Source organism: Pristis pectinata, chromosome 5 (genome assembly GCF_009764475.1).
Source record: "Pristis pectinata isolate sPriPec2 chromosome 5, sPriPec2.1.pri, whole genome shotgun sequence".
NCBI lineage: Eukaryota > Metazoa > Chordata > Chondrichthyes > Rhinopristiformes > Pristidae > Pristis > Pristis pectinata.
The window spans coordinates 93,095,179-93,110,371 of NC_067409.1; the positions used below are offsets into that span (position 1 = coordinate 93,095,179).

Here is a 15,193-nt window from a genome sequence, read left to right on the forward strand (position 1 = left end):
TTTAGTTAACATAGTAATTTCCAATACAGAGTTTTATAAAAAATGATAAAGAAATTATTTGTTTACTTGAACTTTATGCAATTTATTATTCAATAGAAATAAAAAAGTAGTATTGGAGAAATTAATGGGACCTGATGACCTGCTTCCCAAGATTTTGCAAGAGGTGATGATGGAGATAGTGGATGTGTTTGGTTCCAATCTTCCAGAATTCCATAGATTCTGGAATGGTTCTCACAGATTGGAATGTAACAACTGTATCTCCACTGCTTGAGAAAGGTGAGAAAGTCAAAACAGGGAACTACAGAGCAGTTAGCTTATATCAATATCAGGGAAAATTTAGGAAGTGATAACATTTAGGAAGTGATAACAATAATAATTGGATTAGCCAGAGTCAATGTGGATTTATAAAGGTGAAGTCATGTTTGGCAAACCTTTTTTTGGGATTGTTGCCAGCAGAACAGGTAAGGTAGAACTGTTGGCTGTAGTGTTTATGGTGATAGGTGGCACATAAGAGGTTATCCGAATTAAAGCACATAGGATGGATGTAGTATACAAGGAGGCTTGAACTGAACATTGGTTTGCAGACTGATAACAGAGTAGGAATAAGCAGATCATTTTCAGTTTGAGAGGTTCTGATTAGTGTGATGGTGCAGTTAGACCCAGCTGTTCACAATCTACGTCAGTAATTTGGATGAACAGACCAAGTACAATATATCAAAGTTTGCTGATGATACAAAGCTGTGTGGTAGTTAGGTTAGAGAGGAAGATACAGTTGTTACATTCCAGTCTGTGAGAACCATTCTAGAATCTATGGAATTCTGGAAGATTGGAACCCAACACATCCACTGTCTCCATAATCAGACTACGTGAATGGGTGAGAATGTGGTAGATGGAATGTAATGTGGAAAAATGTAAGATCATCTGTTTTGGTACAAAGAAAAACGTTATCTTTCAAAAAGCAAAAGATGAAAAGGTGTTGGTATTTAGAGGGAGCCGGGTGCCTTTGTAGGTACACCAATAAATTAGGAAGGCAAATACCATGTTGACTTTTATTGAAAAATATTTTGAGTGCAAGAGTAGAGACATCTTAGTGGAATTGGATAAGACTGGTGAGACTAGACCGGCAATAGTGTGTACAGGTCCAGTCTCTCAACATAAAGGATATATTAATTTCAGACAATGTAATAAACCTGTTTTTTTTGATAAGATGACAGAATAATGTAGGTACATTGTCATTTTTTGTGTTTTTCTGACTTATGAAAGAGTAGTACATATCTTGATAATCTTCACTACTATGAAGTGTCGATATTTTAAGCGTTTTGTTTCATTTTGCATTTGTGATTTTTTTTTACTTTTCTTTCAAATTTTAAAGTGACTGGTATTATGCTCGAAGCCCATTGCTGAAATCTCACCTCGTCTCTGATATTGTTATTCATCTTTATGAACTGAATGAAGTGCAATTTGACTTGGCATCTAGAGGGCATGATTTGGATGCTACTTGGCCAACATTTGCACGGTAATACACATTTATTTGTATTGACTTGGTTATTTGAAGATTTATTAACTGAAATTGAACATACAGTAATGAATCAAATAAGCCTACATACTGCAGAATTCATTAGTGCATTATTTAGAAATCTGTAGAATTATGTATTATTATTAATTTGACAATTCCAACTACTATATGTGGAAATGTTTTTCACTGTGTGGTTACAGAGTGAATGTGTGTCAACATTAGGTATTGACTGGCTCCTTGACTTTAAGAGGGAGATCTCAGAAAGTTGAGGGATGCTCCAATCAATTTGTTTGAAATGGCAGAGGGATTCATTTGAGTAAATTTTGAAAAAGTATTTCCTTTGGTGATAGAATCCAGAAAATATTTTTGCAACTAGAATTAGGTTATATCAAAATCCAGTGCAAGATCAAGATGTAACACTTCACACAGAATGCTGTGGAATATTGGAACTTCCTGAAAGTCTGCGGATGTTGGGCCATGAAATTCTGAAATAAAGATTGATATATTTTTGTTGGGCATCAGGGTCAGGAGATATTTGGCATCCCCCATACTTTATTGCTCACAGTTTGGCAATATGCTTAGGGCTTCATACCACCAATATTGATTTATTTGGTCAAGGACAGCTGAAGGATTGTTTCTTTAAAAAAAAGGTAATTTCTCATTTTGATCAATAAAAGGGAAAGGTGATGCTGTACCAAATGAATATTTGAGAATTGCATATTTTGTGAATACCTGTTGAACTGATTGGAAAAGTAAAATGGAATTAGATTTTTGGAGACTATTTAAAATCTGTTTATGGGTACCTTAGGGCAAAGTAAGCTTATTTACTTGTCTGATTGAGTGGTGGAGCAGGCACCAAGAGGCTGTTTGTTCTACTTATGCTCAATAATTCTTATGAAGAGGCACAATTTCAAAAATGTTTTCTTAGCTGCTTTTTGTATGTGTTTATCCCTTGCTGAAATTAACATGCACTAGTTTCCATTGTGTGAAAGTGATGTAAAATGTCCTTCCCATTAATTCAAGTGTTCTCTGAATGGGGAGACGATCCGAGTAATAGTGAAAGAGGAATGTTAAATTGAAAAGTTAAGTGAATTATATTTTATTGTAATGTATTCTGATTGTTCCCTTTTAAAAACAAATGTATTTAGCTAATTTATGTAGAAAATGGAAAAACACACATAAGCGCATATGTACATGTATTTTATTCTCTTCAAAATTTTCATTCTGAAGATGCAATTTTCCTCAGATTTGAGTTATTAATTAGCAGATTAAAAACAATTAAATAGGAAAGAATAAGGAATGGATGAGCAGCAGAAAACTGATTGAATAAATCGTTGAACTAAATTAACACGTTGAGAAGTAGAAGAAACTGATCAATTATATTTGAAGTCCCTATCTTGAATTTGTCACTAAACCTAAAATTATGCAATTAAAAGCTATTACTAATCTGAACTGGAAGAGGGTGGTGGATTGGGAGACGGGTGAGTGGGGGCAGGGATGGAGAGAGCAGTTGTTGTTAAAGCAGAAGAGAAAGTCCTCACAGAGTTATTGGCAGGAGGCTTGGGTAGTTTTATCTCTTCTGTTTGTACTATTTGAGTGGTGGACCATCAGACAGCACATTGTAATAACTCTGAATTTCAAACACATTCACTATTTGTTTGCTGGCAACATTCATAACCACCATTCTCTTCTCCCATTCTACTTCTTGTACGATCACTGACCTCCCAGCACTACTGCTTCTGTTCATATCAAACACACATTCTTTTACATTAGTTCCTTCCCTGTGTGCATTTTACTTTTCAGCGTCTCTGTTATATACATAAGTTGCCATGCAATTCCACTGACCTTCTAAACAGATTCAAACTAAATCTTCCTTTAAGACATTCTGCAGCATATAATCTGAGAGACAGGGGAAAACAATTGCAGCACTTCTAGCATTATCATTTACACTTAAGCAAAACAAGGATCCCTTGGGCTCAGTGGCTTTTGTGGAGCCATTACTACTGCAAAAGATTGGTTGGTGACTTAGCCTTAGCAGTGTTTGAATGCTGATCTTCTCCTTTCATTTTCCCAGCAAGTAATCTGCAACAGTCACAGATTCAAGCCGCATTTTCAAGATTGTCATCAGCTACTACCTAACTTTATTCTGCCATTCTAGTTTTGTCTGTTTTTCTCCTAGGTACCTCATGGCACCAACAGGCTACTGTGTAAGATACCTCGGAGAATGACAGTACTCCTGAGGATGCACTGTCAAATGCTTTATCCCTTTCAGGCATCAGTTCAGACACTGACATTGCAGATGAATTATACAGGGAGCTGGAGAGATCTGTACTTCATTCATTACCATGAACCACTCAGCAGCAGCCCGTATAAAAAGCAGGGATAACCTAAGAAATATTTTGCTGAAGGAAAAGGACCTTTGACACTTCAACTGAGCAATTCAGAGAGAAAGAAACAAAGTAATGTATGATGTCTCTCATGGCTTCTGGAAACCACCAAGCTGTTTACAGCCAGCAAAGTAATATTGAAGTGCAGTCACTGTTGCAGGAAATTGGGGCATCAAATTTGGCACACCACACGTTCCCCCAGAGATGTGTGTGAAAATGATCAGATACTCTGTTTATTGTCACAACACAGGATACGATCCTGATCCTCATTGAAATAGACCCTTGGGATATTTTACATCCAAACGATGGCACCTCATAATAAAGCACTCATTTCTTATAACACAAATGTGACAATCCTGATTTTTTTCATCTGATTAAGACCTTTTGAAATAGGAGCGATCAGACTACTGACTGAACCATGGTTGTCACTGGATGAGATAATTTATAACCACCGGGGATATTATATCCACTATGTCATAATGAAAACGTTCAAATGTTTTGCAGTTTTGAGGGCAGCTTGAATGGATGGCACTCAGAGTGTGAGCTCAAAGTTGTGCATTATCTGATTGAGGCAATTGTTCAGCATCGATGAAGAGGCTTTGAAGAAGTGACAAGGTGGAAGCAGGACTCAATAGCCCTTCTCTTGAAGACTCCTCTTTCACACTCCCAGCCATTGCGTGTCAATGTGTCATTTGAGTTAGATCAGTTACATCTGCAGATAAGGTAAAGTTGTCTGTAGCTTTGCCCTCATAGGTGATACTCCTGGAGATTTTTGACCATAGATATCTTTAGGGTCCTAGCGTGAGGAAAGCATTAGGGGAGCACCTTGTTGGATCTGCATAGCTTGTAATCATGTTTCAAAGAAAAGTACTTGGCTAAGAATTAATTGTAAGGCAATTTTGCTTGTGCACTTGTTGATATTTGTGTGGTTTTCTTGTGGGCTGGATTCTGTATTTTCAGTTTGGGTTCAGATTGGCAGTTGATTCTCATCATTAAGTTTGAGTTAGGTTAACAAGACCATAAAAAAAACTCATGACTAAGGTTAGTTTTACAGTCATAGTACTGAAAAGCAGAAAAGTATGTAGAATGTTGGTAAGTCCACAATTAAAAGTATTGTATATAGAATCATAGAGTTGCACAGCAGAGAAACAGGCCTTCAGCCCACCACATCCATGCAGATCTATTTGCCCATCTACGCCAATCCTGTTGCCCTGTATTATGATAATATCCTTCTATTGTCTATTTGAGTGTCTTTCTAAATGCCTCTTAAACATAGTATTGATATCTGATTCCACCACCTCCTGTGGTGGTGCATTCCTGCTATCAACCACTCTCTGTAAAAACAAACTTTTCCTTCAGATCACCCTTTAAAACTCCTTCTTCTAACATTTAACCTATGCCCTCTTGTTTTTGATGCCCCTACCTCAGGGAAAGATTTTGACTGTCTACCCTATCTCTGCTCTTCATAATCTTATATCCTTTTACCAGTTCACCCTTCTGCCTCCTTCACTCCTAAGCCTAGTCTGTCCTATTTCTCTCCATAACTGAAGTCCTCAAATCCCGGCAACATCCTGGTGAATCTCCTCTGCACTGTCTTCATTGACTGGAGTGAAAATTAACGCAATGAAGGATGATTGAAGTTCATGGATAGTTATCTCAATTCCCAGGACATCAATGTAGAAGTTCGTCAAGGTAGTGCCTAAGGTCCAACCAACTTCTGCTTCTTCCATCCCCTACTGGCTGATTTTCATCACCATGCGTATGTTCCCTCCAAGCTGTGCACCATCCTAACTTACATTGATGCTCTAATATTGTTTCTGGAACTCCCTAACAGCACAGTGGGAACACTATCTACAGAAGGACGGCAGCAGTTTAAGAGTGTTGCTTGCCATCCAGATACTCAAAGACAATTAGTGATGGGCAACAAATAATGGCTTCCCAAAGATGCCCACATCACAAATACTGAATTAATATAAGTGGAAGCAATAATCATGTTTTGCAAGTGCTAGTTAGTGAGCATTCTAACAGAAATATGATATTGACTATTTTTGGAACTTGTTGCATTTTTTGGACATTCAAGCAAACACTTCCTCTGAGACATTCCTTAATGTAAATCCTATTACGTGCCTTCTACCCATTGGCTCCCTGGCAGCACTGACTCGCCACATCTACGAATCTTGCCCTCCAGGCTAACATCAGCCTGTTCTCTGCACTTCCCCCACCTACCTGGCCCCCCCCCCCAATTCTTTCACCTGATCCTTCGATTACCACTTGTGTCAGCTCTCTGTTTGCTGTTGGACCTGAAATTGATCTCCCAGTCCTCCATTGGCTGAATTCTCTCCTTTAAGTGCTGCATTTTGTTCCATCCATCTCTCTGTAACATCCAACCCCCGGCCCACCCTGACCCCAGCCTTTAATTTTGCTTCTGAGGACCAGACACGGGCCTGAGGCCAACTAAAATTTGTGGTGCCCTTCTTATGATCTAAGTGGAAGTGAAATATTCAGTGTAAAATCTTTTGAAGGATGTGAAGTTATGAGAGGGATCGATTGACATGACGAGCAGGAAATGGTAAATTGCAAGGAAAAATCTGCTATTTTTAAGATCAGCAATAAAGTGTACATTTTATATATTTTGCCAATTGGACTCTGTACTTATAAATTTTTGGTAGTGGAGGTTTTTTTTAGCAGTAATTAATATTTACCACACTGTTAAAATATTTAGTTAAATGGGCAAGTCATAATGTTTTCTGGCATGTTTCGTGGGTAAGTTTAAATACTGTAACTTACTGTACAAGGATTTAAATGCTGAATCTCAAAGTGAGCTGCAGGTGTACCCATGCACTGAAGGATGGAACAAATAGGCCAGCAACTTGTATATTTCCTTATTTAACTGTGCATGTGTAAAAGTTGCTTTCCAATTTCCTCTGAAAATGGCGAACATTGATTGTCTCTCTGTCATTCCCATCTTGGCCATTTAATGGGAATGGTAAAAAAAATTGCCCAGCACGTAACCAGCTGCTAAAATGTACAAACCACCAACTGATCGTATGGGAAGGATTGCAATCTGAAGTGTTGTGCTTTGATATTGTTTGAGGAGGTTTATTACTTGCTGAATCAGTTGAAGAATTTCACAAAACAAGCTAATGGTGCATATTTAAATATTTAGGATTTTCAATACTTCTGGTACATGGAGCTTAAGGAGAAAGCTCAACTGTTTATAATAAGTAATAAATGTACTTGCAATACAGAAATAGCACAAGACCACCAGCCATTACATTAGAACGTTACGTACCCCTTTTGTGCCCAAAGCAATCTTGTTGTTCTAGGTCTTGCCGTCTTGACGAGTGTGAAGAATAGATTAATAGAAGTGTTAAAACATTGCTGCAGATTATTGAGGTTATTCCCCTCTTTTCATGGTTAACTAATAATAACCATTGTTCTATGAAAATTGGGTGCAGAAAGTTAGAAAATGTAACAGTTAGGTTCATCACAACTGAATGCAGTTCAGTGTTCATCTTAAGTTGTTACATATTGCAATAGAAGTATAATATTTAGAGTCCCAACTTCTTTTGCGTGGAAACTGATTTCAGTTATACAGTCCCACTCCAAGTTGGATCTACTAACTTAGATTACGCATCAAACCTCAGATGCTCTGCCTTTCTTTTGTATGCATGTTACTCTCATTCACTCTTTTGAGGTTAATACATGGAATGAATGTTTGATTAACTAATGGGACCCAGAATAAATTTGGTGGCAGTATGCCTGATAAGATGCATTGAACCCTGGTGGAGGACTTTAGGGTTGAATCTCCAATAAAGCAGGTGAGTATTTAACTGTTATAAATAAGCCACTTAGGGCAGTTAACTAATCTTTCCAGGAGCATGACCAAAGCACCCCACCTTCAACCAGACCAGCAAGATGCATTGGAAGTTGCAGTCTCGGTATATTCTAGTGGGTTAAGTGCTCATTGTTCATTTGCAACATAGGAATTATCCTGTCCAGTGAACATTGATAGAGGTTGCTGTAGAGATCCTGGAAGTTCATATCTTAATATTTCTGTTGGATTGCATCCCACCATAGAACTTTAGCCATATTTAAGATGCTGTTGTGTGGTTCATAAAATCATTCTTTTTTATATCATTTAAACTCATAAGTTTAAAACTGCTTTGTTTGATTTTTTTCAAGGCGATCTTTTGGCATGTCTTATTCTCCATCTCATCTTTGGAAACCACCAAGTAGATGTTCCAGCATAAGCAGTTTGGTCAGCAACTATTCACAAGTGAGTAACAAAATCATAAATTGATATCTATCGTTTACAGAGATAGTATCAATGAAGTTACAAGTAAAGATCTCCACAGAAATGTTGTATAAAATTTACGGGTGAGGCTGTTGGAAAATCCTTGGCTGTACAGACCCTGTCTGGCAGAAGGAGGAATAAATCAAAAATTAGTCTTTCCATTTACATGAGTAAAGCACCTATGTGTAATACTTTAAGCAGCTGCTACAGGGCTGGTTTCTGTGTGCTTTTCTGAAGAAAGGAAATTATATTGATGAAGTCACAAGTAGACTTGATTGTCGCATAACTCATATATGCTTTGCATTATGTTGCAGCCTCCAGAAAGTCTTATAAATCTAGAAATAAACAATTCTTTAACAGTAGAGCAACTGGAAACCCTTGACGAGTTACGTGTTGAACTTGATCAGTCTGATGTAAAGCAAAAAGAGATGCATGAAAAGATCCAACAGTTTGAACTGGAAAAGGAAGAGTTACAGAAGACAATAATATTACATGAGCAAACAATAGAAGCTCTGAAGAAATCAGCTGCTGATGCAATGGAGGAGAACATCACGCTGAAGAAGACAGTGGAAGGGCTGAGTCAGCAGTGTGAAGACTTTGCTCAAGGCAATGCGGAAGAACTTCATAAATCTCTGCAGATGTTACAAGTTAATTCCACTGAAAAACAACAGGCACCTCAGTCAAAGGTTACAGAATTAGAGACATGTAATGAAGACTACACAAAAAAGCTGCAGTCACTAACACAAGAAATAGAAAGGCTCAGGTCATCAGAAGGTGCAAAAAATACCGATTTTGATGAACTTCAGACAAAGCTAGTCACAGCAGAACAGAAGAATATAGAGCTAGTAGAAAGGATAGAAGATATTTTGACTGAAAAGGAACAACTGACAGCAACTCACTATGATTCAGCACAGAAAATCCATGAACTCCTTGACAAGTTGAATGATGCTGAGAGAGAGGAAATTGAAATACAAAGGTTAAACAATATGCAGCAACTACAGCTGGCAAAGTTAACAAATGATTTGAAATCAAAAGACTCAATAATAGATGAACTTGAATTGAAGCTGAAAGAAACTACTATGAAATTAGAGGAAAAGGATGTTATGCTTGTGAAGAAAAGCAAAGAGCTGGAATCTTATCTGAATAAATATAGCGAAATAAAAAGTGTACAAGAAAGTGATACAACTGAACTTGAATCAAATCAAAAGGCAATTCAGGAGCTAAGAAATGAGAAAGATGAAGCACTAATCAAATGTAAAGTATTAGATGAACAAATAAGTACTCTTTCTAGCCAGCTGGCTGCTGCTAATAATGAGGCACAAAGCCATCAGGAAGTTCGAAATAAACTTTTCTGTGAGAATGAAGATCTTCGAAAAAAAATGCAAGATCTAGAAGAGATATTATCTAATGGTCAATGTAGGTCAAACCATATCAAGGTTGACCTTCAAAAACTTGAAATTGAGAATAAGAAACTTCAACATATTGTGCAGAAAAATGCTGAAAGAGAGAAAGAAGTGGAGAGAGCTTGTTTGTCCCTTGAAGCTGAGATAGATAGACTCAATGCATCTGAGAAACAGTTACAGAGCCAGATAGCTGATGCCATGGTTCCAATGGATGAAAAAGAGAAACAGCTAAGGGAAGAAAACAAACAATTGAATGAGAAATTACAAAATGCTCTCAGACAGGTTGAGAAAGTAGAGACAAAACTGAAAGAAAATCAGTTGGAATTTGATGAGCTAAAACAAGAAGAAATTAAGTTGAATGATCGCTTACTCAATCTCCAAGCAGATTTGCACATCAAGGAAGAAATGACTTCAGACCTGGAGAATAAATTATTAAAGTTACAGCAGAATGAAAATTCTCCTGTCTCTCTTGTAGCTGGAAACAAAGTTAACCTGTTAAAGCAGTTATCAGAGAATGTTGAAAAATATCAGGCAAAAGTAGAAATCCTAGAAAAAGAAAAAATGACTCTTGAGGATAACTTTCAGCAACAGACTCAGCTTATAGAGAATTTAATAGCTGAGAAAAATGCATTAGTGAAAGCACAGGTGACAGAGAAAGACCTCTATGAGAAAGAAATGCAGAAGATAAATATGGGACTAGCTACCGCTAAAAAGCAGCTGGAAGTTGAGCAGAGTGAAGTGTCCAGGTTACAGGGAGTGAATAAAGAACTCAGGTCAAAGCTTAAATATGCTATTGAGGAAAAAGAAAGTATACAGAGTAATCTAAATCTTGCAGTATGTTCGAAAGAGGAATACAGAATGCTGGTTCAAAATCTGAAAGAACAGATAGAATCAAATAACAGGAATCATGCTGAGAAACTCTTGATGTTAAAAGAAAAAGAAGATTATCTTAAAAAAGAGAGAGAGAAATTAGAACAGCAGATAATTGAACTTGAAGAACAGCTCGCAACTTTTAAAGAAGAATCGTCTCAACAGAAAAAATATATTGAAAAATTAAAGTCTGAGAATATTGAAACCAAAGATCTGCTTAATAGGGCAAACACTGAAATGGCAGAACTTGGCATGCAGATTTGTACACTAAGTGCAGAAAAAAATGCCACTGAGCAGAAATATAATGACATTTGTCAACAGCAAGCAACATTTTTTGAGGAGATGAAATTGGAACAAAACCAACTAAATGTAAATGCTTCTGCACTCAAGAATGAGAATGAACACCTTCAAGAGGAGTTAAGGAGATCAGAAGATTTAGCGACAACTGTAAAAGAGCTGCAGAGAAAGCTATTGAAAACACAACAGCAAGCAGAAAGTCTCCAGGAGGTGGCAAAGGAAGAGGTGTCTGCAGTCAAATTTCAGATGAGTGGAGAGGTGATGGATTACCAGAATAAATTAAAGGTAGTGTCTTTTGTTACTGCAAACAGGCTGCTTGGTTAATGATTTCAGGGTATACAGTGGTGTGTATATAATCTCTGTCTTTTAATTCTATTGTCAGTTTTTCAGTTTTGGAAGCCTGATGGAAAGTCACCTGTAATATTGCTGTTAGCTTTAGTTTGATTTTGTTTCTTAATTGGAGACTTGAATTTAAATTTATTTTGTAAATTTAGTGAAGCTTTCAGCTTTAATTATTTTGTAAGGAAGAAGATTCTTTTATTTTCTTTTTTCCCCCTCTTTTCTGATCCTCGTACCACACGTTACCAGCAATATAGAAGATGGGCTTACAATATCCACAAATTTGCTGTTGTCCATCTGTTTGGGGGTGTGCAATAGTTCTGCTTCTCAGATACTGTATATCATATCTAACCATGGGGAAGAATTTTCTCAGAGATCCCAACTCTGACTTTAGATCTCTTTGGCCTGGAAATAGATTCTAATTCTAAATTAAGGAAAATTGGGGAATTTTTTTCTTTAGTTTTAACAATCAATCAATTTTCATTACTTATTAAAGTCGAGTTTTTAACTGTTGATTGCTTATTGTGACCAAGGTATATTGCATTAACTTGGTGGAAGTTAGGCTGATACAAAGTTTTGATGATAATGCTTTTATATTGACAGACTGTCAGTGAAGAACTAGAGGCTGTGAAAAGGGACCTTAATGAGCGCCAAAGCCAAATAGCTTTAATGGATAAACAGCTTGTTGATTTGCAAGTGAGTCCTCCATGTACCTTTAAGAATAGGATCAGTAATGCATAACTTTCACTTAGGAGCATATTGTCATTAATGCACTTGCATACCAATCTTACCATTTGTAATTGTTTAATGATGTGTTTATTTAAAAGGATCTCAACAGTAAATTTAAAGAGCAGTTGGAGCAGAAAGTACAAGTAATTGCAGATTCACAATTATTGAGAAATGAAGAGCAGGAAAAACTGAAGTCCCTTTCAGAAAACTTCATCAGGTATGACTGTTTAAAGCCAAATGGAAGGCTAATTTTTAGCTTGTATTTTGCAAAAGGATATATTGGAATGATTTAAATCAGCTTTGGAATTTCCAGCTTACAGCTGCATGCATGTATATCCATCTCAGACTTAGTGGTGCTGCCCCAGGTCCTGAATGGCCTGATTAACAGATGCTGACACTTCCGCTGCTCTGTCCTGTGGCTGGACAAATTCCTTTGGTAGAGCAGGTTGTTCTGGGATTCATCAGAATAATGCCTTGGCCTGTGATTCTGTACCAGCCAGACCTGGTATATAATAGGAATTGTCATTCATTTGAATGGGGATTCTGACCTAGAGATTAGGAAGAGCAAAGTAAGTTTAATTTTTTTCATATGTGTTTCACTTCATTTTAATTTTTAATTATGTTTGGTGGTTTAATGTGTTTTGAATACATTAAATATATTTAAACATTATTTAAAACAATTTTCTTAGCTTTTAAATATCTCTATGTCACAGGCATTTAAAAACTCTTCCAAAAAATCTCACATTGACCAGAGGCAAGGCCAAGCTCCAGCCTTGCCTCCTATTAAGGGTTGTCAGGGTGTTCAGGGTGTAGAGCCTCAGCAGTACACCAGCTGACATCTTTTTGGCTCACTTCATTGCCTGATTCCAGGATTGGGAGATCTAGGACAGTTGTTCATGGATATTTACATCATGCTATGCACACTGCATGGGGAAACTTCAGAATGTGGATTGATTTGAGCACATCTTGGTCCATCAGGTTACATGGAGTTGAATTTAAATACATGCACTGGAGGCATTGTATGGCAAGTCTTTGTTTTTCTTTGCTACCTGGGGCCATTTTCCTCCAAGTATGGAAATGTGATGGAGTAGGACATTTACCAGTTCTGCAGTCCAAAATTTTAAGTTAATATTAAAATAGTGTTGATTTTTGAATTTACTAATTCCTCTTCAGCAATTAATGTGAAACAAACCTTTTGAAATTGAAACTATTTCCAAGGTCTCGAACAAAACTGGGAGCAAGGACATACAGATATTCTTTAGATGCAGTATTTCTGGGAAGTGCATTGCTTGATGTATTTCCCTCCATTGCCTGACATGTGCTACCCCTTACTTCAAGCAGAAATGTTGGTGGCCATTAAAATAGACCGGAAGCAATCGTTCCTTCTCTCCCCAAGTCTTGAGAAATTGGAGGCTGAGAAATCTTAACAGTTATTGAGGGTAGAATGGAAACAGGCTCATGATTAACAGACTGAAATCATATTTCTTTTAGTCAGTAGATACTGTATAGTCTGTTAACTCAGGGCAACTAACTTGGAAATTAGTTTAGTCTAATAAAGATGATGTTTATTTGTCATTTTATGGTATAAGGAGGGGTTAGAAAATGACAACTGGAAAACAATGAATGCACCTGTTGCTTTTGTCGCTGTAGTTGGTAGAGGTTTCAGTTTGGAAGGTGCTGTCAATGAAGCTTTGGTGAATAAGAAGAATGCATCATATAGATGGTAAGCATTGCAGCCACAGTACACTGGTGATGAAGGTGAATGTTTAGCATGGTGGATAAAGTACAAATCAAGTGGTCGGTTTTCTCTAGGGTGATGCCAAATTTCTTGAATGTTGTTGGAGCTACAGTAACAAAGGCAAGTGCAGATTGTTTCATTATCCTTGTGACTTGAATATTGTAGGTGTTGGAGAGTCAGAAGGTGCATCACCTCATTTATTGAATGTTCAACGTCTGACCTGCTCTGTGCTCCACAGTATTTATGTGTTTCCTCTAGTTAGATTTCTGATTGATGGGGATCACCATAATATTAATGGTGGTAGATTCAATAATAGTAATACCACTAAGGGGAGATGGTTCAACTCTTATATTGAAGATTAACATTGTTAGCCACATATATAGCATGAAACTTATTTGACACTTTGTAGCTGAAGTTTAAATGTTTTCTAAGGATAGATAAAGAATTGAAGCAGAAAAATATGCAGTGGGATTCATTTTGGAAAGGTTTAGCAAAGGCACTGTAGTGATGGGTGCAATATCCAATCTTTATTCCGTCATAACCTATAGTCCTTTTCAACCCATTGTTTTTATACTGCATGTCTTTTTAGGTAAAAAGCTATCAGCTTTGCCAATGTCGCAACTCTCTCTGAGTCAGAAATTTGTAGATTCAAGTCTTACCTCACAGGCTGGCATGTCTCATTACTGGTAAGGGAGTGCTTTGCTGTTGGAAGCACTAGCTTTTAGATGAAGTGGTTAGCTGAGGCTCCACCTATCCTTTTCGATGGATATACAGGCCCATAAAATACTATTGATGAGCGTTCTGTCCATGACTTAGTTGATGTTTATATGAAAATGACGGACAGAAGAAGAACAGCTAGTCTATAAAGCCTTCTCAGTACCATGCAGGCTGGACCATTTGATCAAATGCAGTCAGTGAAACGTTCTCAGCCTTGTACAAAGCCAGTCGTGAACTTTCCTGTGTGAGACTGACCATGGAAAATATAAGTTAAGGACTAACAACAGCTTGCATTTATGTAGTGTATATAACCTAGTAAAATGACACAAAATTCAACACCAGGTTACACAAGGAGTTATGACACATGATTCAAAGTTTTGTCAGTTATCATGGATGGAATGACCACTTATGGTGAAGAATTTGCATTTGGGGATGTTCAATGCTCAGAACTATTAGTACAGGTGAAAGAAATTACAGAGATATGGAGGAGCATTAAAACTGGAATGAGAATTTTAAAATAGTCTTGTTGCTTAACTGAAAGCAAAGATTTGTTTATTTACATGATTTTTTGTTGTATTTAACTGTTTTAAAAAGGAAAGCTATATATCTTTTTCACTCATTGTGAATGTAACAGCCTGACCAACCTGGCATCCAGCTACACGGATAAAGTGCCATCCCTGGATCTGAGAAGGGAACAAAAATGTATATTAACATCACTTTAGAAGTGATCCTTGCATTGAATTTTTTTTTACACAGTTTTAAAAAGGGAGCTATTAAGCCTCGGGTAAGTAAGGTTTTGCAGTAGGATCAACAATTTATATTTATGTAGTAACTATGATGTGGTAAAACATCCCATGGCACTTTAAGAGTAGAGTTGTTAAATAAAATTTGACACCAAAT

General features: G+C 37.0%; 1 protein-coding gene across 5 annotated transcripts in view; it reads left to right on the plus strand.

Moving 5' to 3' along the window:
* The window catches only part of fyco1a (FYVE and coiled-coil domain autophagy adaptor 1a), a 219,484-nt gene that overhangs the window by 93,352 nt on the left and 110,939 nt on the right, over nucleotides 1-15,193 (plus strand). For all 5 annotated transcript variants that reach the window (XM_052015726.1, XM_052015729.1, XM_052015727.1 and 2 more), the window contains 5 exons: nucleotides 1,373-1,516; nucleotides 8,089-8,182; nucleotides 8,515-11,055; nucleotides 11,713-11,805; nucleotides 11,937-12,055. In XM_052015726.1, the coding sequence (XP_051871686.1) occupies nucleotides 1,373-1,516; nucleotides 8,089-8,182; nucleotides 8,515-11,055; nucleotides 11,713-11,805; nucleotides 11,937-12,055 (2,991 nt within the window). The remainder of the gene's footprint in view (nucleotides 1-1,372; nucleotides 1,517-8,088; nucleotides 8,183-8,514; nucleotides 11,056-11,712; nucleotides 11,806-11,936; nucleotides 12,056-15,193) is intronic.